The sequence below is a fragment of the Indicator indicator genome, chromosome 20 (genome assembly GCF_027791375.1).
Source record: "Indicator indicator isolate 239-I01 chromosome 20, UM_Iind_1.1, whole genome shotgun sequence".
Lineage (NCBI taxonomy): Eukaryota > Metazoa > Chordata > Aves > Piciformes > Indicatoridae > Indicator > Indicator indicator.
In genome coordinates this window covers 14013427-14038848 of record NC_072029.1, presented here as the reverse complement: position 1 = coordinate 14038848, position 25422 = coordinate 14013427, and the positions used below count along the sequence as shown (strand labels likewise).

At 42.8% G+C, this 25422-nt stretch overlaps 1 protein-coding gene across 1 annotated transcript in view; it reads right to left on the bottom strand.

Annotated features, from left to right (window-relative positions):
• The window catches only part of PTPRN2 (protein tyrosine phosphatase receptor type N2), a 592229-nt gene that overhangs the window by 92233 nt on the left and 474574 nt on the right, over window positions 1-25422 (bottom strand). The window contains exon 13 of the mRNA XM_054390032.1: window positions 5033-5245. Coding sequence (XP_054246007.1) covers window positions 5033-5245 — 213 coding nt within the window. The remainder of the gene's footprint in view (window positions 1-5032; window positions 5246-25422) is intronic.

The following is a 25422-nucleotide window of genomic DNA, read 5'->3' as shown; positions in this document are numbered from 1 at the left end:
TGAATACACATAGTCCTAAGTGATATCTTTTTTTAAGTGTAGTGAGAGGTTCCTTGAAAATTAAGTTTTACATAGATAGGAGGGAATACTTTATGGTACTGGTCATACTCAGTTTACTGGTTTTCTTTGATCCCAATTCTGATGTTAATCAGAATATCACTGAGAACTTGATCAATAAGAATATCAAAATTTTCCTTCATTATCGTGCTTAACTTAGTTTGCAGGATTCAATTTTCTATAGAATTGATAGAATATAGTATTACTATAATGTTAAGGTCTAATACTGAGTCAGTCTAGAGTGTAAAATACTAAGCCATATTAGAGGCAATGAATTATCTCTGCTTAAACACACAAATCAGGCATGATGGTTAAGTAAAGAATATGTTTCCAATGGATTCTTTCATCTGAAGCCTTTCAAAATATTTGCAGCAAAATATTTATTGTAATTGTCATAAATACTGTGTTCTTAACATTTCTAATACAAAATACCAGCAGGACCAAATCTATAAAAGCACAGAGAAGTTCTTAGTGGCTTTGAATCCAAAATGATCATGTAATTAATAAGACTGTATTTGACAAAGGAATATATAATTCATATATGATACAATACGTATAATAATGTAGAATTTAACATATAATTTACAGCTATATGCCTGCCAAATCAAGTTACTTGAACAAGTTTTTAAAACAGCTGATGATGTAATCCAGCTGCACTGAAAACAGTGTAGCCATGAATACTTCAAACAGTGTAAGAAGGAACTTCATTGTAAACTGGTCTTTGCCTCCTCACTCTTTAAAGGAAGTTCTTTTGGCTGAGATGAAGGGAAATTAAAAAGAACATTATTGACATAAAATATTAAAAGGCAGGCTTTTCTGAAGCATTTTAACTTTTGGCTTTAAATTCCATTATGGGCAACATTTTGCGGAGCATAACCAGTGATGCAGAAGACCATGCTTGTAGGAATGTTCTGCAGCACAAAGTATAAAATATGCTGATGATTTAACATCTCACACAACCCAGCACTACTCACAGGGGGGTCAAAAGCCAAGGTTCAGCTGGACTTACAAATACATCACCCTGAATCAAACAGAGCATCCCTAAATAGTAGCAGTCACTAACATACACTCATTACATTAATAAATTGCTCACTAATGGGAGCAGTGACAAGTAAGATGTGCACTTAGTGGCCCTGCTTGCAGCCCGCCCTCGATGTTTGAATGCCCGTTTCTTTTTTCTGGGTTATGTTCTAAGGGCTTCAAAGTGCATGAAGAAAAGCTGCTCAGCGTTGTGAAATAAATCAAAGAATGTCTGCTGAAAATTCCTAAAACGCTTCTGCCCTAATCTCCCAGACCAGAGAGTGGGCTCACAGAATGCTAAACTTGCTTTTCAAAGAAGATCAAAGCAACAGGAGCAACAATTAAACACATGGGTGCAGGTGTGCGCATGCGCAGGGGCACTGCAGAGGCAGCAAGAACCTCTTTTCAGCCATCCCTGAATGCTAGTGCTGACTTACCTAACCATTACACATGTGATTTGAAAGGACAGGAGGTACACAACAACTGCCCACCTCTATGTAGAAAATACGCTTTATGCACATGCAACATTTTACAAGCTACTCTATTTCCATAATTTTCAAAAGGTCCTTAACCACTGTCTGATTAAACCAGCCTGGAATTTTGTTGTTTAGTGATTCAAAGACAAATGAAGTTGCAATTGTGTATCTATCCTTCCTAGTGTTACTTACTCTTTCAATAGTGTTTAGTTTCCCAGACTTCACTTAACACTTTAAAGACCAGATGCTTGCGTTTCCAAACACCTTGAAGAACTAGATCTCTTTTCAAGCAGTACTGGGCGATTTGGCAGCTTATCAAGGTGTTGGAACTTGCTTCTATTGGACTCAATGGTCAGACTAGATGATTTCAAAGGGCTTTTCCAACAGAAATGATTCTATGATTCTAACAGATTTTATTTGCCTGCTTCAACTTCTAAACTGTATTGGTAAGGCTGCTCACTTCTACATGCACTTCCACAAGAAATACTCATTTTGGTAGATAAGTCTGCTCACATGAGAACTGCTCAAGCTAGAAGCTAGACACCCAAGGAAGGGTGATGTTGCATGACAGGCACTACGCCTCCGGTGCGGGGAGAGGTTTAGCAGCCAGCCTGCTATTTCCCTGACAATGTGGTTTGTCTGTTTTCCCCTTCTTAAGCTGGTATTTAACTGCACAAACAAGAAGGTGGGGGGAAAATAATAAAAAAAATGCAGGCAGCTGTGGGAAAAAATTCTTCCAAGTTCACAGAGTGAGTAAGGAAGGAGTAAAACCCCAAGTGAACTCTCCTGGCTGAACTGGGTTAGGATGAAAAATGCTCCTGCTAAATGTTGAAAATTTAGGTCAGTCTTGTTTATGTGAAGATATAAACCACTGACATTTTGAGAAGCATGTGAATCAAAGTGATATTTCAGTTTTCTCTGTGAATCACATTGGGCTGCCAGGCCCTTTTATAACAACCAATTTCTTCCCCTCAAACTGAATAAATAAATCTAAATTGTCACTTAAGCTGTAAGCAGCAACATACTGGAGCATTGTGCTTTAAAATCTAGTGGCAGCAACCACTGAAATATTTCATAGTTTTAAAAAACACTGAGTTAACTGAGTAGATACTTAAGAAACATTTAACAGAGAACAAACTAGGTCCAGTTTTGAAAGCTACCTGCGTTTTTTCTTCGCCTTTATTAATTAATACAGGTTACATTATTCCCCTATGAGTATCAGAGAAGATGAAGAAAAAGATAACTGATGCTTTTCTGAGACATCTAATTGATGTTATCCAAAACATGCATCACACCAGATACCCATTACATTTAACACAGCTCAACATAAGGCGATCTCCACAATGCCAGTAGAGCTCTTCCAATCCACGTGAATAGTTTATTATACACAGACCCAGGCTCAGTGATGCATTTTGATAAAACACTACTGAGCAGCATCAAAACTGACAAGAGTATTTTGTCTGCCCATACTAGGGCCTCCCACTGCTGCCACTGAAACAAATGGCAAAATTCCCATTTGCTTCCACAGGAGGAGAGCCAAGCCCTTAGAAACCTTTGTATTTAAGGAAAAACAGTTTTCCTCCCACTGATGACTACAGTTTCCCTGAAAAACCAATGGAAACGTTTAATAGGTCAGCTGGTTAGGACTGGGTCCAAAGGTCAGGAACAAAGAGTATTAATAGTCTTGCTATTGAAAAACTGAGCAGCATCCTCGAAGCCTTGTTGTTGTTTTTAAACAGAAAAAGTCATTCTTGGATCTAACTAGTAAGATTTAAGAATATATATGAATCCATAAAGAAGAAATGAAGCACACATTTCATTTACTGTCTGGATTACAGATTCTTATTAAACAAACCAGAGCTCATTATAAAATCAATATCAACTTAACCGCTATATTCCCAGGAGAAATGGCAAAAAGGTCACTCCAAGAAATTCAAACAATTTTCCTGCTGGAAGGGCATGATTTTAATTACAGATACTATTAATTAGAGCTGTCAGTAGGAAGATTGTCCTGTTTATTATCACAAATTCAGTTTCAAGCGTGATTTTGGAATCTGGAGGGCTTTTTTTTTTTTTTGTAATTTAAGAATTCTTGTATTCACATGCACAATTCTTGTATTCAGGAAGAAACAAACCACTTTTCCCTGTATTAAAACCAAACAAAAATATTTACAACCACAGTCTCTTTGGCCAACAAAACTGATCTGACAAACTACTATTTTGTTCATACTTTATCCTAGAGGACACTCCTTTTTCCACTGGAAATGCTCTTGCTCTCTCTTGCTTTGGAAGTCATTAAAGAAATAGAGTGATTTAAATATTTTCTTTTTGTTTTTAAGTAAACATTCGATTTAAACTGAAAACCCAAACCATTCCCGACAATAGTAATTGTTATAGAAGCATTCATATTTATCATTCTGTATCAAAATCTCCCTGGACTCAGCCTACAGAGATGTACTTAATATATTACATATTTAACATGTAAGAGGCAGAGGCAGATCCAAACTTCACAAGGAAATACTAGTTTATTCCCGTATGACTCCCAGCTGCCAATATGAATCTATCTCAGTTCCAGAATACAGAAAGACCATAACGTCTGATCCCAAGAAGAACAAGAAGGTAAAATAAAATTTCACAGAAGAGTGCCACTAGTGAGACCCTGTGGGTGAGTAGCAGACAAAAATACTACAGCCACAATGTTTACACATACTTGAGGTCTTTTTCCTGGTCACACTCCAAATATTTTGGGTTAGCAGACCCAGGGCTGTGTGGTATATGACCATAACAAAAGCATTACCACATCAATAACACACCAAGAAGTAAACGCCAGGATCTAAAACAAACTTCAGGAAGACTTAGAGTGTGTCTCTACCCAGTACTTTTGAAAGTGAAAGAGAAAGCCTGAGGTTTCTGATTTATCTCAAGAAATCTGAGTGCAGCCTTCCTGTATTACTGGGTACACATCTGCTACCATTGTTCTCACAGACCCAGTGCTGGTTTGCCTCCCCATCTATCAGCATTAGATTTCATTTTATCTGAATAATGGCAGAAGGTGGCAACAGATCGGGTCAAAGGCTCTTTTCATATCAGACCCTGAAGAAGCCGATTACTCAAAAGGAGAGACATCTTCAGATAACCGTGCAAATCATTCCTCATAAATGTTAAAGATTTTTTGTTATTAATAGTGGCAGGGGTGACATATTATGGATATTAATGTTATTTTTCGGGGAATTTCAACTGATAGGGCTTGCCTTTTTTTTTTTTTAATGTTTCTAATTAGGCACGAATTTACAGCAACCAGCAGAATAGCCAATATTAATACCCAGCAGTAAAAAGCTGCTACAGTGAATCCACGGGAATATGAATGGAGCAGGGTGGAGGGGGGGAGGGCAAGCTGCCCACCCCCATGGCTCCCAGTATGAGATGGGTCCCCCCAGGGTCTGACGGTTAACCCCAGGGGAAGAAAGCTTGGTCCTTACCTGATAAGCAGCGGGGGCGTCGGAGCCGACATCGGCCCCCAGCGCCGAGAGCTTCTCCCGCAGGCGGTGGTGGGCGCGGTGGCGGAGGCAGTAGATGACCCCCGATGCAGCCAGGACTCCCGCGATGCAGGCGAGGGAGAGGAGGGTGAGGAGAAGAAATTTCGCGGATTCTACCTCTTCCCCGCGCTGCGGGAGCGGCGGGACGTTGCTTTTCTGCAGGGGAGGAAAGAGAGGCAGCGCCTGAGTTGCGCGGTCGCGGAGCAGCGCAGAGGAAGGGGACCCCGTCGAGGGTGAAACACCCGGCAGCGCTAACTTTCAGTCAAGGATGAAGGCAAACGGGCCAGCAGAGACATCACCGCTGACATGCCCCCCCACCTCTACCCCATCCCCTCCCGGCGGCTTGCATTTAACTACTGAAAGGCAGAAGCGGGCGCGCAGGCTACGCATAACACCGCGGCGCGCCCGCAGCTCCACGCACCCCCCCGACACTCCCCCCCCGCCAAGTTCTCCCCTTCCCCCCCTCGCCGCTTCGCATCCAGGGCCAGGGGCTACGAGGGCAGCAGCAAGGGAAAATCCGATTATATATCTTTTTCTTGGAGTGAAAAATAAAGCACGTCACAACAGAGGAAAAAAAAAAAGTAGGTGGCGGTCCTTCCTTTTGTCTGTTGTAGAAGGCAAAGGATAAAAAAAAAGCCCGATAGTTCCAAACTCCTCCAGATTACTATTATTTTTTCAGCAATAGGAGAGAATCCTTCTAGTACATTTCACTTGTCTCCATGTGCTAAAAAGTTGTACAATAATTTCCCCTCATTAGCTTCATTATAAGCTATATTAGCAACAATTAAAAACGCAACATGAAAATGAAAAGACCAGGCGCGCAAATTGCAGCAAGACTCATTTGGCCTGCATTCCCCCTTTCACAATTACCAGGGAAATGAATTGAAAAGCACGCCCCTGCCTCAGTCCTGGTTGCTACAAGATGAGAACAATTAGCAAACTCCTTTCCACCACCTAATTTCGCGTGGTAACAAAATGGATTTTTCCCCATGAATGCCTAGCCGGCCTATTCATTATCTCTCCTCTATTAGTAATTTTCTGCTCCGTATTCAGCTAGCCAGCTCTTAATTTCCTCCTGTCTCGCAGTGTACACAGTGGCTCTTATGTCAGGCCCGGTCCATTTTTATCTTGTAATCATAAAGGCCACCAAAGCAATTATCGCTGGTCTTGACTGTAAAAGCTTGTCATTAATTAGCCTCCTTGCCTTCAGTGCTGAGGATTAGCCGGGGCTGAGGCTGAGTTAATGGAAATGCAGGTTCAGTAAAACTCCCGGATTTTCTTGCCTGGATGCTCCGAGCGGAGGAGGAGGAGGAGGAGGAGGAGGATCGCCTGGTTTGTAAACCCCGGGCGGCGGGGGGCGGGCGCGGGGCTTGCCGAGGCCAGACATGTGCCGCCCGCCTCCGCGCCCGCGCAGCCACCGCCGTCTCCCTGCATCCCTCCCCTCACCCGCAGCCGGCCCCTCCTCCAAATCCCAACAGCCACCAGGAGAACGGTACTATGTCCCCCCACACCCCGCCCCAGCTGCGGAGGGCTCAGGAGCCGCCTGCCCGCGCCCTCCTCCCTCCCCCGGGCACCTGCCCCGGTCCCGCACTGCTGCCCGCCCTCCGCGCCGGAAGGAGGAACGAGGCTGGTTTGTAAAGGGGACCCGGGAAGGGTCAGCGCTGACGGCAGCCGCTGCCAGCTCGGAGCTCCTGCCGCTTCGGCCCTGGGGGGCTGGGGAGCGGGAGTAAAGGACTGCAGCGTTCTGCCAGTAGCATCTCCCTGAAATGCCGCCTTCCCTTCGGGGCCAGGGGTCGCAATCTGCATCTAAATAGGCCGCTCCGCCAAAGCGCCGGCGCCCTTTCCACGAGCGCTGCGCCCCGGGACACGAAACCGCCTCGCCGTGGTGTTTGGCCTCCCACTGGCGAGGCAGGGACAAGCCGCCTCCCCCCGCCTGCTCCGGAACCCCTGCGGGCCGGCCCTGCTACCCGGGTGCGCGCAGGGGCACGGCCATAAGCGGGAAGGGGCTGGCGGGCAGTGTCGGGCACTGCTCCTGAACCTCTTGATGCTTTGCTTTCGCAGCCACGGTTTTAAAGGATTTTCCTTCTCCGATTGCTGTGTGAAAGAACCGCACAAACACCCGAGGAAAAGCTACGCGAGAGAAACAATGAAAATCATGGGAGCAAAGTGCTGTCAAATGCTCCGAGTAAACACGGGGGGGAAAGTGCGTGCTGGCCTCTCTGCCCCTAGTTACAGTGATTGTAGGTGTTGTGTCCAACTTTGCAAAGCAGGTTTCCCTTCAGAACCGGGGCTACCGTTCTCGGAGCTGGCTGTCCTTAATCAAAAATGCGCGTGCTGAGACAGCCCCCACGTCCCCAGCGCTCGACTGCACCCCGGAACGTAAAACACGGGGGAAAGTTCGAAATCGTCCGTGGGGTGTTTAGGATGGCTTACACCTCGGTAAGCACTTTCCGTGGGGAACCAGCATAGCCGCGCCGGCTGGTGATGGGCTTCAGGCAGGCGAGGCTTTGTAAAAACCCTACACATCTCAGGGGAGCATCGCCAACGCCTGTCCCGGCCTTCCGTGTCCTGGAAGGGGTTGGTGGCCCGGCAGCGGGAGGGAACGGAGGCAGGGGTACGGCCGCTGCCTGCAGCTCCTCGCCTGCGCGGACCTCTGGCCGCTGCCCGCCATGTCTCAGCGTCTGATGGGAAAGGGAGCGGAGAGGAGTTCTGCCGTGGGGCCGCCGCCCCTTCTCCCTGCTCCTTCCTCTCTCCTATTTCACGGGGAGCACCTCCGGAGCAGCTGCCGTCGGGGTCGAGAGAGTTCCCCTCTCCGCTCCCTGCCTCCGGGGAGTCGGTGCTTAGGGCGGACTCGGCTTCTGCCCACACCGCCCCTAGAAAAACACCCGGGCATCGGTGACTGATGCCGGCTGCGCAACACCGCGTACACCGTCGAGTAACGACGGCGGCGGCAAAGCCCGGCCGCCCGGCTCGGGGTCTCTTACTGGTAGTGCTGCTGGGCCCCGCGCTGAGGACACCCGGTGCCGTAGAGGGCAGCGGGGCCCGCCCCTCCGGGCCTGTCCCGTCAGGAGAACGTCCAATTGCCCCAAATCAGTTGAAGAAATCCTCTGCCCTTTTCTCTTGCCTGATGGTCTGACCAAACATCAAATTATGAAACGGGTACAAACCAATCCAACGAGTTCGTTACTAGTTGCCCCCCTCCTTCCAGCCAGGAGCACAGATTTCCCCACCCTGCCTAAACCTTCGGTTCTTCCTTGCAATAAGGCCCCAGCCTGAAAAGGAGCTCAGGGTTAATTAGTGGCGTCCTGTCAGACTTGACTTGAAATTGAAAGAAAAATGTTTAAATATTTATGAATTTGACATTTACAGTCGGATGTCTTTTAAAGCAGAACACCTCTCCCTGTGCTAGTTGGGGCTGCCGTGGTGTGTGTGCCTGGGGTAGAAGGCGAACAATAGCTGTTTTATAACAAGAAAAACAAATCACCTTATTTTTTTCCCACCCCCCTAAGGCTTAACAAATAAATAGACCACATAAATTACAGGTAATTAAATATTAAACTCAGCTACATGTAACTATGCATTTTTAAAACTTTATATAACAGAAGCTATCGACATTCCTCTGGATGGTTTTCTCATTGGAAAAATTAGTAGCATAGAGTCCCAGTGAAGGAAAAACAACTAATTCCTAAATGGAGGGCTTAGAAAGTGACTCTCAACACAGAGGCTTTGGAGGTATCCAGCCAGTCCTTACTTGCTTTGAAACAGCTCAGCCCGAGCCTAAATACTAGAAGGCAAAAGATTTACCCTATCTCAGAACAAACGTTACATCTACCACTTACATTCAGCAGTGTCTGCTTGAAGTACACTGCTTCTGAGGTGGTTTGTGGTTGGTTGTTTTTTGGTTTGGTTTGTTTTTTATAGGGGAAAAAAATGCTTAGGGTCTGATCTCATGTAGGCTTTCCCAGTCCCTTGACAGAACACATTTTATATACACCCAAAAGTGAGTCAGTAACTAGAGCAGCCATAATGCTGGAGTCACAAATCACTGCTCTAATCAAAGAGCAGTGTCCCGTTCTGTGGTGTCATCCCATGATGCAGCAGAACAGCCATTTCAAACGAATTCCAGTCAAATGTAAATATTTAATGCATGCTTTCATGTAAATAAGTTCTCACACCTATGCTGGAAGTGTGGGAGAAAGTCTTTGTAAGAGCAGAGAGGGGGTCCCCGTGCAGTGGTGTGAAAGCTCACCTTCCAGATGCCTCAGGAGAATTACACTGCATTATTTCCTTTAGGACACAGGGCCTGATTTTGGACCTCACTGAAACGAAAATTGAGGTTTTGTTTTGTTTCATAAATTAAAAAAGATAGTCCTAATGTTAGCCTCAGTTTGCCAGTTACTACACCTTTCCACTTTGCAAAGGAAAAAAATCACTATAATTAATTTTTAAATAACTTGATGTTATAACTTTGGCATGCCTTGATTTTTACACATACATTACACAGTTTTGTTTCTGACCAATAAAAAAAAGGGCAGATTTCTTAGTAAACGCAGGCAAAAAGAGGAACTTCAGAATATGATTTGTTTCAAAATATTAGAACGTTAAAAAACTCAAGAGGTGCTATTTTTAATTTGGAATTCACTATAGAATCTAATAAATGAGAGAAGTGAGGCGGAAATAATCATGTATTAATTCTGTGCATTACAAAATCTTTTCAGAAGCTATTATCAGAGCAAGAGGCATTGTGGTTTGGATTCAGGGTGGGAGAAATCCTTTGTGCAACTGAAAGCTATTGTTCCTCTGTGCAGATGAAATTGTACTTGCAAATCTGCCATTCAAGGAGGGGAAAAAGTGCCTGGGCAGAAGAAAAGAATTCTACAAGAAAATCATTATTCTTAAAAATAAACTTTACTAAAATAAGTTTTAGTTCATTGGGTTGTTGTTTGGGTGGTTTTTTGTTTGGTTAGTTTTTGGGCGTTTTTGTTTGTTTGTTTTAAAAAAGAGGATTCTTTGCTAATAGTTGTAGCTACTGACATAAAGGATATATGTATTATGTCCTTTATACAGAAAGCATGAAGAAAGAGATGTGTGTGGGTATGAAGATATATAGTATGTATCCATATAGATATACACACCACATATCTGTGCATGTCTGCTTGCTTAAATAAATCTAAAGTTAAATTCACTTCATGTATTTTGCCTCTATAAGGTTATCTGAGACATAGGTTGAGATATATTATGCTGGTTAATTTTGATAGCTTACTAGAACACCAGAGAAACACTTTATATTAGGAGGAGCCTGGCTACCCTAAGTTGTCCCCAAGAAACCTACAGACAAGATTCCACACCCCCACACACACCCCCTTTAATAAAATAAAGCAGCAAACAGAATGGAAAGTAACATCTCCTTTGGTTTTGGTTCCTGCTTCTCCTCCCCTGCTTTGTGTTTCCAGTCAGGTTAGACTGGGACAGCAGGGCCTGAGGATGTTCACCTGAAGTGTGTATAATGCTTTTCATGATCAGCACTGCACTCTGGAGCTGTATGGTTTGGGCTACTTGTTGGTGTTTTAAGGTACTATCTTTAGAGTTAATGAGAGATTTCTGAGGCTGCTATCCTCTGCCTCCCTTTTCACCATCACACTCCTCCCTTCCCAGAAAGCTTGTCTGATGCCAGCATCACTTTCAGCAGATGTCAGTTCACCACCTGAAATGAGGTCAATTCAACACTTTTACTCGGCAGGATAAAATCAGATGGGAAGGTACTTTTTGCTTCTTTTAGGGGTTGCAAAGATTACACAAATCGACAAACACAAAAGGCAGATGGATTTCTGGGAACTGCAGCTTATTCAAATCACTGAGAAAGGTCACTGCAAGAGCCACAGATCTATTCATCTATAGGGGTACAATGATCTTTCCGCAACCTTCAACAACACAAAGCACTCTGGAGCGTCTCTATACCTTTTAGTAGGATTAATACCATGAACAATGACTAAATACAATCAAGAATTCAGTGAGTTCAAAGATCCCTTGATCAATGGTAGATATTTTCTTCTGGCTTCCTAAAGGCAAGTGACGTTGCTGGTTAGAGTTACAAGAACTTACAGCTATTATCCTGAATCCCACTACAAGGTGATGCTGAAAGATGCCAAGATGTCCGAGAATCCCAAAAAAGTTTGTGGTGTGAAGGGAATAAGGTTGCAAAAGAAGAAATTTTAAGAACTTCAAGATTTTCCTGAGTGTGATTTTTTTAAAGTCAGCATTTAGTTAAAAGAGTATGGCACAAAAGCCTACAGCATCACTGAGATATTGTAGGGATTAACACACAACTTGGAGAAACCAGAGAGCCACGTCCATGCCTGTGGAGGAGGTAGGTGAGCCAGAGATGGAGGGAGTGTGGCCCATCCAGCCTGAAGCCATGGAGCATGCCTCTGGGGTGGCAGCAAGAAGAGGAGGGTGCGGTGACACCACAATGAAGGAACTTCGATTCCTGTCTCTAAGGTCTCAGGAGCAATGAGGGGGAAGCAGCAGAATGGAAGCACCAGGAAGCAGATTTCCTCCTCAGCCCAGGCTTTGTAAGCCGGAGTGAAACAGATAAACAGAGGGACTCAGCAGGTCCAAGTCACAAAGTGTCAGAGCCCGAGCCAAGAGGACGGTCAGCGATAGCCGAGCTTAATCAAGTATCTTCAGCAAGCAAGAGAAACACAAGCCGTAGTGCCAGCGCTGATATAATGCTGATGCTGAAGGCACATAATTTAGGAATTAGATAAAGTGCCCTTAAACCTGAGTGCCAATAACCGAGCTCTCTCTGGGTAACACGCTGGCCGCGCCGGAGGCCCCGTCAGAGGAGCGGCCGCCCCGTCCCGCAGGGAGCCGGACCGGGCCTCTCACCTGCCCAGACACCCCTGCCGCCGTCTCCGCGCATCCACCGCGGGCAACCCGTCCGCGGGGCTCCGAGCTGTGCGCGAGTCGAGGGAAGCGGGAGAGGATGTCCCACTCCGCCCCTCTCACGTCTTACTGCCCCGAGTCCTGCAATATTCTCGGGGCACCGCTCGACTCTCGGAGCCGGGAGGAGGCGAAGTGGCCCTCCCTCCGCCCCTCCCGCCGCCCCTGCTGCTTCACCCAGGACCTGACTCGGCCTCGACCGACGGGGTGGTGGTGGCAACGGCTGCCCCCCATCCCGTTCGGCTCCACACCCCGCTCCTCCGCCCCACGCCGTGCACGCGAGCTCTGGCCAGGGCGCCTCGAAACACGGCGGCTCCCCTGTGTCCCCCCGCCCCATTCTCCGCCACATTTACCTGCTGCCATGGGGCGGGCTGCCCCCGGAAGGGCTCAGCGCACCTCCGCGGGCTCTAGCAATCCTCCTTCAGTGCCAAAACTTGCTCCCCTCAACCCACTCCTCAGCGGAGACAAAGGCGGCGGCAGGCACCATCGCTCCCGGCAGCCGCCTCCCGGCTCGGCTCGGCAGGGCGGGGGAAGCTGGCAGCCCCGGGCGGCCTCGGGCAGCTCCCGCGGGGCGCGGGCAAGGGTGGAGGATGCCGGCGCGCCCCGGCGCTGCCCTCCTTATATCGGGCGGCTCGCAGCCCCTGCCGGCGTGCCGCACATGGCCCATCCACCGGTTGCTATAGCGATGCCTCCCCTCCACATGTTGCTGGCAGCAATTGGCTAAGGAGGTCTGGGCTGTTCAGAAACCCTTCGCCGGAGTGAGGCGATGAATGGACAAGGGCTGTGTCACTCATTTGGCAAAGCTGTTTGCGGTTTCTGGTGTGCATGAGTAGTGGTTTCTTTGCCCTTTTTTTTTTTTTTTTTTTTTGTGGGTTTTTGGTTTTGGGTTTTTTTGGGTGGTGGTTTGTGGTTTGGTTTTCTATGTCTGGTTTGTTTTGGTTTGCTTTTTTCTTTTCTTTTTTTTTCTGTTGGTGCCACTCTTGCAACATGGAAGCGGAGGGCACAACAATGACGGAAAGCCAAAATCAAACAAGGGCATCAAGAAAAACCTAAAGGTAATTTGCATGACAATATAGCAAAGAACCCTGCAACGTTTCATCCTGAAAGGACTTTCCTCTATTAAAAAACCTCACATGGTCCCAAGCAAAGGAAGTTCAAACTTTTCTCCCTCCCGTCCTCGTTCTCCTAAATAACACAGGATAATAGGAAGAGGCAGTGTGTTGTGCCCAGCTATGGGACAGTGGCGGAGTTAAATAAACCCCATCAGGGACTACCGAGGGCAGGTGAGGGCGAGTGGTGCTGTGCCCGGAGCTTCACACCCCTAATTTCCAGTTAAAGCTGCTTTTCCGCGCAGGTGCCCTGGGGCAGCACGGATCCAGAGACAGACCCCGCAGTCTTCCCCGACTCCCCCAGATTACAATATGCCCCCGACAAACGCTGCGGGGACATCCCCTGAAGCATCAGCCCGCGGAGTTTCCCGGCTGCGGGAGTGGGACAAGAGCGAGGGGGGAGCGAGGAGGCCTGCCAGGTGCGGATGACAGGTCCTTGGGAGGCCCCTTCAGACACCTCCCACCCCGATAAAGTGCCCTCCCGCTTCCCTCTCCCACTGTTTCCCGTTGCCACTACAGCTGGGGATGGCAGGTAGGGCAGAACTGGCCCTCCTCTGTCGCGAGTGGAAGGCTTTCCCCTTCCCAGCCGCAGCCTCCCTCCGCTCAGGAGGTGCAGCCCCTGCGCGTATCCCCCGGGCAAAATCCACCTGAGCCAAGAGAGCCGCAAATCAGGGAGGGGAGCTGATGCCCCTCCCTCCCGTTCCCTAGCCGTGAGGTGGCCCCGGCGGCAGGGGGACGGTGCAGAGGGATCAGCGTGCGGGGATGGGATGGGATGGGATGGGATAGGACGGGCCGCCCTCATACCCACATCCTTGCCTGACCAACAGCCGTCAGGAGGACGGCCCGCAGCCCGTACTTTGCCTCTGTTTTCACTCTTCCACCCCCCGACAACATTCATCCTGTCTGCAGCCGACGCCTTGGTAAGCAGACGGGCCTGTCCAGAATGCCAAGGAAGAATAAGGGCAGCCCGTGTCACCAAAGCAGCCCCACCCCTCTCCCCAGAGCGGTTCTATCAGACAGCATCAAAAGTAAGGTAGTATTCAGAAAGCACAGAGTGGTTGTGCCATAGGCTCCCCTCCCGTCCACCTCCGATAACCATAAACCCACACCAAGCCTGCCCCTTTCACATTGAGGAAGATGCTGTTTCCTTCACTAGCGCTTTTGACAATAAGGTTCCCAGGGAGAAGTACTCCTCACAGTCTTACATGCTCATGGAAAATCCTTCATGTTCCCATGGATTAACACAAATTTGGCTTCTCCAAACATTTAATCAGCTACATTTTTCAGTGCATAGTATCAACTTGTTACTTTGTCAGTGTGTCAGCCGGATAGCACTACTCTTCCTCTAACATTATCCTGCCCTGGTAGGAACTATAGCATACAAAATTTGCTCACTAACCTGTATTACTTAAAAGATAAATGAACCTGCCAAGAGACTTCATTAAAAGGACATTTGTGTTTGCATATAGATCCTTCAAAGAGAACTGTCTGAAGTGGATAAATACTTCCATTAGCTTTATACTTTGTATTTTTTATTTACAAATATACTAATTATTATTATGGGCAAATATTACCTCTTTTCAGAACTGTCAGGTGCTGAATGGATTGAATATGAAATTGACCAGCCAAGTGTCAAGAGACAGCAAAACATTGTTTAAAAGACAGATTTCCTCAACAGTGAAATTTGGAGACATTTGTAGTGTGATTTAAAATACTTTTCTTTTTTTTTTTAATATAATGTTCATTACTTTTATCTTGTGCTAAATACAGCTTTTAAGGGGATGGCAAATATATGTGAGGGTTATGTCACAGGGAAGAAATCATAGACATATATGATTTAATCTAAATCTAAACATAGATTATTTATTATGCTCATCATTAAAAACGTAGGACTTTTTGCCACACAGAAAAAATAAATTTCAATTGTATACTAATTTAAAATGCTTTTTAGAGTTTTCCTAGTACTGTTACTTACAGCCCTCATTTGTAAATCGACTTACAGGTACTTGATAAAATCTCATTTTCAATTGAATAACATTAATTTAGGGCTCTAAATACATCTTTTCATATGATTTAGTGCCTTTGTAAGTGGGAAAATAAAACAACCTGACATTGGTAGTACTTAAACATAGAATTTCTAGAAAGTTTAATTATTTTTTTTCTTGGAAAACACTTGAAGTTGAAGGTAAAAATGACTTTGAGACAGTTTCCCTGGTTTGAGCATATCTAAAATACCATTATTTTTAAGATTTGCATTAACATTCACTCAGATTCAAGAGCTGTATTTGAACTATGCCTAAACCCAACATATTCTGAACCTTTCCATTTCAATGAGAATGGTGCTGAAATATATTTCCACTTTGTACAGCACAAAGCTCCTGTCTGACAACTAGCAGTATTTGTCAGCACTCCTTATAAATCTGTTCATAACTTGGTGCTGAAAACCACACTGACCTTTCAGCCTTGATTTCTGAATACAGATCTGTCTGCAATGTAAAGTTCCACCACTCCTTTCTCCAAATGCATGCACAATGTATAGCATGATTTTCATTCTTGTAAAGGATGTGTGATAAAGCTAAAACACCATTTAATCTCATTTGTTGTTTTGTTTAGAAGTTTTATCTAACATCCTTTGGAGCCCTTCACCATAAATACAAATCCAAGTATGTTGCAGAAGATTTGCCCCAGATTTTCTGTCCATGAGGATCTTAAGATCAAAGTTGAATTTCCTTAGCTCCTATGAACAAGAAGTATTTTCTCAATATTAACTTCCTGTACACACTTTTTCCAATTACCTTAACTTCAGAAATACTTGCATTAAGAAAGAGACAGAGCCCTATGTCTTGAAACCACAATGTATTTCTTATAAATAAACCCAATACCTAGCCCATGATTTGATAATGGACTTAGCAATATTTCATCCACTAGACTTCACTGAGTTTTATGTCTTATCTTCTCATGCTCATCTGTGAAGATCAACACCAGACACTTTCTACTTCCAAGTAAATTCTAGAGCTCTTAGCTTTATTAAGAAAATTATTTCATTCTGGCTAAGATTTGAATCTAATTAATCTGTCTTGCAGTTAAAAAATGATAACTAAATTCAAGCTGCATACTATTCTTCAGAGACAGCTTAAAATATTAATTAACTAAAGAGTGCATTTTCCATTTATTTTAATTACATTAATACAGTTTCAATAAATAAAATAGTGCTATGCTTCATCAAATCAAACAAACCTGAATGCAAATTCTTCTACTGATTTGTTATCTGTTCACATTGGCCTTTTTGGCTGTTTATTTTTCAATAGGAAAGAGATGCAGGACTGTTTGGGGGTTCCCATTAGTGAAATGAGGTCCAGCTGTCTGAAAAGGTCAGCTAAGCCTGCTAAGAGGCTGTCAGATACAGCCTTGTAAAAGTAGCATTCTGATAACATACTCCTTATAAAGGTAATCAGTGATAGCAAACTGGATGCCTTTATAGACATTTTTAATCAAATTAAGATTTTATTTAAGTACTTTTTTTTCAGGTTAATAAAAAAAATATCTGTTAGAACTCTCTAATACACTTGCCTACCATGCTTACTGATCAACAGACAAAATGCTACAAGACAACTGGATTGGTTGTGGTTTTATGTTTCAATTTAGTTAAAGTTGACATGTTCTAGATTTGCAGGTGAACCCCTTTCTTGAGATAAGACACAGGACAGGACAGAGGCAGTCTTGTTAGTAGCTACATCAAAATAAAAAAAGAGGTGTTATTCTACCTAATCCAGTAATAATTCAATCCTTCAAATAATTGAGCAGCAGCTGAAGGAAAACTAAACTGAAGAAAAAGTTACAAAATACCTTTGGTGTCACAGCAGATGTTTTGAAACATGTCCTTTATACATTTCATAACACTTTCAGGCTCTTTATAAGTTAGGACCCAATCCTGCACACCTCAATCCGAGAAATTAATTATAAATCAAGGGAACTAATCAGAATAGCAACTGGAACACAATAGTAAATGCTTTCAGGGTCATGCTTTATGTAAATCAATATTTCACAAAAAATGCTTGCAATATTGAAACCTTAATTGTGTTGTGATTAGTTTTATATTAACAGAATATAGATTAAAAATATTAATTTAAGTTGTAGCATGAGAATAAATGCTGTTCTTATGAAAGTCTGATCAAGAAGCTTCTATAAAAATGTCAACTCAAAAGTTGTTTAATGTTAAAACATTATGAGAAATGAATGATTTTACACTGTGATCTTGTTATAACAAAATGTGGCTATCATTGAAATGTTGAACTTATTCTATGTGCACGTGCCAAGAATTCAGAGACCTGTTAGGTGTCAGTTTTCTCTGCTGTAATATCAGCAGTTTTGTTGAAGTGCTATTCTGATATTGTCGTGAAAAGGGTATTTATTTCTTTTTTCCTGAGATGAAAACAAACTAGTACAGTTTACATGTGAAAAAGTATTTTCAGAATAGTAGCCAGTGCTGCACATGAAATCTTAAATCAAGATGTGTTTTTTTCTGCCTTTGACAAATATTGCTCCTTCTATCTTATCTTCTAAATACTGGTAGCCTCAAGACAAACATAGCTTACATTAGGAAACTGTCCTTCATTACATTGATTGGCATTCACTTCTAACCTACCCGAATCTGATGGTAGAACATTTTTATTAGTTCTAAATTGTGTGCGTTATAAATTTAAAATAACGAAATACTTTAAATAGTTTAAAGTTCTAAAACCAGATGGTTTACAAAGTTTTTATGTGCTTTGTACAGTCCCATTGAGTTTATTTTCACATTGACTTTCTGACTGCAGAGAAAGTCCATCTCTGTGGAAAACACAGCAATGCTTTTTACAAAAATGTTTTGAGGCAGCAATTAAACCAGTACACAAAGTTTTAGCAAATGTCAGAATTACAGAGCACTGTCTGGCCAACTAAAATTCTTGCACCAGTACTACTCCACTTTACATTTGGTGCTATCATTGCTTTAGGGTCCCTGATAAAGGTTTTGCTTTTACCTTGTGACCCACAGAAACGATCTAAGTCTGAACTGCATTAGCAGGATCACCAGTAACACCAGTCCTAGGGCTGAGCTTTAACCATCTGAGCTTTACTTTGGCAAAGATGGCAGACACCCAGTAAAATCCTTCTTACACTTTCGCACCACCCCCACTCCCACCCCAGTTCCATATTTTAGAAAGCAATTTGCCAAGGTTTTCCTCTTCTTTTTTTTTTTTTAAACTCCTACTGAAAAAAGGGCAAAATGTCCCTTGATAAAAAGCAAGCCCTTGGTCAGTAAAGCAGGTAGGCACTATGTGCAAGACATTTTTAATATAGCTAATTCCCTGAAAGTATGAACACTTACCAAAAAGAGAAGGAAGATCCTGAGACTTGTAGGAAAGAGGATGGAGACTAAGTAACTATCAGAAAGACCCTTTTCTTCTCTGAGTCATACTAGCATTCAAGAACATTGGAAAAATTTGCCTTTTCTGGCTGTGGAAACAGGAAGGTGACTACACTGGTTTATGCAACCACAAGCTATAAAACCTAGATAAATAATCACATATGACAGCGTGCTAAAAACAGTGTATCACACAATCATTTTAAAATACTTGCTTTAAACGTATGCCTTCAGATTACTATGAAATCAGAAAGATTGTTATCCTGTGTTCTGCATGTAATGAGACATGTGCATGCACAATTAGATTTTTTTTCCCCAATTAATTTCAAAACAAAGTTGTGTGGATTTAAAATGCTATTTAAACCAGTAAGACTTTAGAGTCACTGCTTTACTGACACAGGTACATCAGTTTACGTGAAATGGTTTCTCATGGCTTTTTTCAGACACTTGATGTTTGAAGCAATTATCACTGAAGAATCTTTTTAAATAAATAAAAGAAAAAAGAAGGGAAAAGAAGAGCTAATTTATGCAAACAGAAGCTTTCACCCTTAAACAATGGTCTTACAAATGGTACCAAGAGCTATGTCCACATGCCTATCACTGGATCCCCATAACATCATCAGAATTTTGGAAGGGCAGCGAATGAAGGGGTCATGCCAGAGCTTGATAAGACATGCACTGACAAGCCTCTCAAGCAGAGCTAATTGCAGAGGGAAAGTCAGAGCTTCTGAAAAGATCTTCTATTTATCACTGTGTTTTTTGTGATTTGCTCAGGCTTTTGAAGGAAAAGACCTTCTTGACTCTTCCCTCCTTTTAGCCGCTGTTATGTATAACTTTGTTCAAAAGGTTTTCCAATAAATCTCAAGGATTTCTCCTAAATCAATACAGACTTTAAAACTGTCACTAATACTAATGATGCAACCTTTTCAAATGCACAGATCAGGAAAATTTAGGGGTTCTTGCACTATCTCAAATTATGTATAAAATTTACATTTGTACAACAAATTAGATGTTCTCTAATGTAGCTACTCCTAAGTTTTCTCTGTTACATTTTCTTGTGAATTCAAAGAATTTAAAGAAGAACAGGACTTCAGAAAAACTTCCTCTGGAAGTCCTTCCAGCCTTCCTCTGGTTCTGTTCTTAGAGCTCCTGAAGGCACTGCAGAGATCTCAGGATGGACTTTAAGCATACTCAGGGAAGAGCTGAAGGTTTGGTGCTCGGATCAATTGCTTTGCACATGAAAGTGCAACTCTCCCTCAAGCAGCTCATAGGCCAGGAAATGAGTGCCATGATCAAAGCTTACATCTTTTTCTACAACCTATCCCTACTTCCAGGACAAAAGCACACTAGAACCTGACTCCACACAAAAAAAGGAAACTATGCATTAAAGTACTGCATTGTTTAAAACATAAATGTACTGAAAGTTCTTACAGAGTTAGAACTATGACTAATAGAAACATTCTGCTGTTCATCTCTTTGAGCAAATGGAGAAGATGCATTTGAGAAAAGGACATGAGAAGGCATCCTTTAAAATCTTTGTTTTCCTACACCATTAACTAGCTTTTAAAGAGTTTTCATTCTTTAGCTAAATTACACTTTGGGACTGATTAGCCCATCTTCTGTTTCACTCAGCCAAACATTTGACCTGGCACTACTGCAGACTACTTTGGTGTAACACCACTGTGTGTGTTCCCTGATACCTGTGCATTTCGTTCTGATTTCTTGCTTCCAAAAAACCGAAGTCAAGTCCACAAACTACAGAAAGCCCAGTTATGGGCTTAAGTGAGGTGCAACTGCTCCCTTTTCCTCCTGCTGGTCCCAAACGCCTCATAACAAATACAATTTCTTTTAGTTTATGTTCACCATGTTAATTACTCTACTGTTGATCACAATTAAAAATCAACTGAAATAAATATAATCTCTTTAGAAAAGTTACCATAGAAACAACATCAGAGAATTCCCTTAAAAAATGTCAAGATTTCCCTCACATTTAAATACGGACTCCCAGGCATTACTCACACACCATTAAAAACTACAACATATCCAGTGAGTCATTAGTTTAAAAATATATCCATAAACATACACTCTTTCAAAGACAGACATGTTTTTGTCTCAGTAAACATGTATCATGACATGGCTCAACTCTTGATTTTATCTTGTTCTGTTTTACATCCCCAGAGAAAACTTGAACACTGCTGCCTTTTGTTCAAACACCTGACTGAGGAAGGAGAGAGAACAAAAAATCAAGAGTGACAAAACACACAGAATGTGAGAAATCCCAGCAAAAGTTAGTCAGAGAGAAAGAATAACTGTGAATACATATTTACATGGTAGTAGATGAGATGAATAGAAAGAAAAATGTCTGAAATGAGACATAGCACAGACATTCTGCACACACAAACTGTAACGTATCTTAAAGTAAGAATATTTTAAATTGAGAAAATTCCTAATTTAAACTAATTGAGGCTATAGTACTGTGCTGTATCAGGTGATTTCCATTTCTTTGTGCCAATCTGTACTATAATATTAATCTCACATACTTCCTTCTTCTGTGGGATAACTGGCAAACTCTGACAGCTCTTTGGCAGAGTAGAAGGCCCATTTGCAATAAGACACTTTGATCATACAGAAGCAGAAGAAAATAATCTGGAGTCTAAGTGGAAGGTGCTCCACAAGAAATAATAATGCAAATTTAAGGAAAATTCAGAACTGACCACAAAGAGACTGATAAATAGTTTATTCATAATCTTGCATATTTAGAGGAGATAATAATATAAAGGCATTGTGCCTTCCCTTTGCATTACTGGTTCTGCTATAGATAAATACCATGGCTGAATGGAACCAGATTAACGATAATAAACACAGTTTTCTTATTTTCTTTGTAGTAAAGCCAAACTGAAAATGAGGAAAAACAACAAAATTGAACTATTTTTTGTTCTCTAGGCTCTTACATAAATGTTCTATTTCTTTTTTTTTCTTAATGTAAAGAGTCTTAGAAATGAAATTCTGAATTTTTAGTAGTAGAAGTCCTCCCATTCCTGCTAAATACTTTTTCCTCTTTTTTATTTTATCCTTCCTCCACTTTCTCTCCTGTTTGTCACTTATTCAGAGAGAAAGATAAACACTGAAGGACAAATATATGAAAAACAATAAATCCAGTCTAAAAACCCAAGCCAAACAAAATTATTTTTCTTTCTTCTGATACTCAGTTTCTACTGAGTATTTATATTTGTCAAAAATGCTGCAAACATTTCCAATATTAAAGAGATTTCAAATACAATATTTTGTCATTTTTAGCCACTTATTAATTTATATAATCATTGTAATCTGATAATTCTAATAAACTTTTAGGGTTTTTTTGCTGTCAGCATTGGGTTTTCTGTTCCAACTTCAGCTGAGTGACATGAATAAAAAGAATAAACCCAAGGAATGAAACTGAGATCATGAAAGGGTGAGGAGAGGTGTGGTATCAGGACAAATCTTTGTAGAATACATCAACAGAAAAACAGATTCTGGAACTGACACCACATTTTAAATTATTTTACAGATTTTGATTATAAATTTCCTGTCAATCAGAAAGATAAACATTTGTAGTATTCTTCTTCCTAATGCCATGAAGGGCAGTGCATAGGACAGCTGTAATGGAGCTGTCATTGACATTTTGCTTCCCATTTTTGTTACTAATTCTAACAAGAAAGAGCAGGTTTGGGAAATACTCAGATGCCATTTTGCACCAGTACTGACCTCTTAAAGAGTCATATTCCCACATTTAGCCCAGATTGTGCCCCAGCCACACCGATAAGAGGCTTGCTCTTACTTGCAAGAGACAGAAGCACAGCATAATCAGCAAGGAGTGCAAGGAGAGGTTTAGGTATGAAACACAGGCACGTTGTGGCAAGTCTTCAGCTGGAGGTTGGCTTTAAATCTTTGGTAATTATGTTTATATTCATTGCCACAGGGGGAATTTCACATACAAATAGATCTGTTTGTTTCAAAACCAAGTCATTCAGCGTTGTCTGGATCAACAAAACACATTTATTAGTGTATGGACTCAGTGCCATAACACTACAGCGTGCTCATGAGAGCTGGACTTTGCATCTGGCTATCAAAGGTAGGTGATTAACGTGCGGAAGTTATCCTGACAGAGAGCTCCCTGCTGACCACACATCTGAGTGTGAGCTATTTTCATGTGAAGTGTGAGATTTGCTAGAGGGAGGTGCTAGTTTCTTCAGTAGACCTCCTCACCTCGCTTCTTCAGCAGGATGTATTTACTTTATTTTGAGAATTTCTCTATGTTCACCTCATCATCTATTTACCTTTAGATAGGAACAAATATCAAATGGGACCAACACAAAGACCCGAGGTTCAGCCCTGAAGCCCCTTCTGTACTGTCCTGTAGCTTTGCCACCTATGAGTAATACAGCTTGCCCTGAAATCACTGCAAAAATCTCACTTCTCCGGTCCTCTCTCCAAAAGACAAGTTGCTGGAGCTGTAACAGTTTACACTGGGGAAGGTCTGTCCTCATCTATTTTTATTCACACATATGAATCACACTTCCATGCACCACAGCTAGAAATAAAGCAGTAGTCCACCTCAAAGCTTTAAATTACTTAGGGCTTAATTAAGAGTATGATAGAACAGATAGGAAATTTAAGATGCAGTTAGAGGGTAAATTGTTGCAGATGCAAGCTCATGTGTCTGCTGTATACCTCAATCTGGTATTTTCATGCAGAACAAATTCCCTACTAATTTTCTCCTTTAGATATAACATAGAGTAGTGTAATAACTATGATTACCATTATATGAAAATTAAACAATTTTGAAATTGCAGGGTTTGGAAACATGACTATCATACGTATGACAAAGAAAAATGCTATCTTTCTGCATCACTTTATCTCATACATGGATGAGGGTTGGATCTTGGCCCACTCCAGTTGCTTTGTGACACTGCAGTTTTCAAGCAACTGCAGAGCTGGGGTAGGCAGGTCCCTGAGCACTCTCATGCATCAAAGAGGCAGAAGAGTTGCTGTCTATTGATTCCTCTCAGCCTCTATAGAAAGGCCACTCCTTCAGGACAGGAATACAACATGAGTGCATTAAAGCAAGAACACCCAGCTTCTTTTTAGAGAGTCCCCTTTCATTTTTAATTACCATCATGCTGAGTGAGTGGTCCCTCAAAAGGGGAAATGCCTCAGAAAGATGACCAAAGCTGTCCTGTCTTATACAAGTAGGACAGCCTATGAATCCTTCACACTATTCACAAGTTTGAGCATTCATCCACACGGAAAAGAGAGATGGAACAAGGCTGTAAATTATTTCCTATCGCAGCCATTTGATCTGGTACTTTGTTCAACAGGACTCTTGGTTGAAATTGGGCTATTCCACAAAAAATTTCCCTGTTGCACCTGACTGCCTCCAATAAATGCATAATTATTTATTTTTAAGCTGCTTGCTTTCTGTTGGTTTCCCACAGAGTCCTGACTGTTGCCTTTTGTTGCTGTGTAGAGCAGAGTTTAAGGAGAACACCATGGACCTGAGACTAAGAAGGTTCTGTTGCTTTGCACTCTATTATACCACTAAATTAAGCAATCAAAAAGTTTGGTTTTAGTCCTGACTGTGTGTCAGTGACAACTGGTAAGAATTTCTTAAGACTGTATTAAGAAAATACAGCTTTAATTTCAATCTTGCTAACACATTTACTACATTAAAACAAACTCTACACTTGGCCCGAGAGCTGGACCTCCTCGTAGCCAAGAGCTAGAGAACAAGAATTCTATAAATGGCTTTCCAGTGACTGAGAAAGAGAATAAACACCAAGTCCTTTTTATGGGAGAAGAAATCAGGCAACTGAACAGTTGCATTATATGGTTTAGGGATGCAATTAGAAATCATGATTTTTGAGAGTAAACCTCCTGAATGGAGAAGAAAGGCTGAGTGTGTCCCTCAGCTGCATGCTAAGGAAACATGCCTGGACTTACAGTGTCAGTACATCAGCTACCGCTGCTCTCCTGCATCAGCAGGCCACTGCTAATTGCAGGGCTGAAGAGCAGTGCTGTGCCTCCCTTCCTGTGTGCTCTGAGCTGGGGGCATTCCTTCCTTCCTGCTCCCTTATGGTGTCTGGCCAGAGGAGATCTCCTTAGGCATTTGAAGCTTTCAGAGAAGAGACAGAAGGTTGCTGGAAGCAGATGTGATGCTGCTCAGCACTGAACATAGGAAGCAGCAGGGCACAGCCTTCAGTCCACTCCTTCTCCCTGCACAGAGACACTTGGAGCAGAGAACCAAAGGATCACCTTGGTGCCATCTTTCATGCCAGTGACAGAAGCTCTCAGCCCACGCCCAGACCGAAAGTTGACTTTTTTCTGTATGTTGTGTTTCATGCATTGGAAAACTGTGTAAGGGTTGAGTGAGGAGAGCTTGGGCCTCTCTGGTAGCCAGTCTGTGTCAGCACATCTCCAGGCTCTCACACAAAGTGGTCATGTCTGAGCACTGGAGCCTGTCATCACCTCTTTGCAAAAACATTCCTTAACCATCACAGGACAAGCAGGCCAGCCAGGCTTACCTACAGAGACACCTGCTCTGATGACACGAACAATTGCAGCTACTGGAGTTACAAAAGTGAGTATTTTCTCATAATGTACAGGTCCAGAGCAGGTGCTGTGCCGTTGGCTGCCACAGGCAAGCTTTCCCAAAGCACCATGTGTCCTGGGGCAAAGTCCAGGTGCCCAGCTCCAGGCTGGACTCAGGCACCTGCGTGCTTTCAGCAGGCTAGATCTCAGTACATGAACATTGAAGAAACTAAAGCCAAGGTGTACAAGGCTTTGATAATCACGCAGAAATGGGTGTAACAACAGGCAATAACTGAGGGACAGAGATGTGA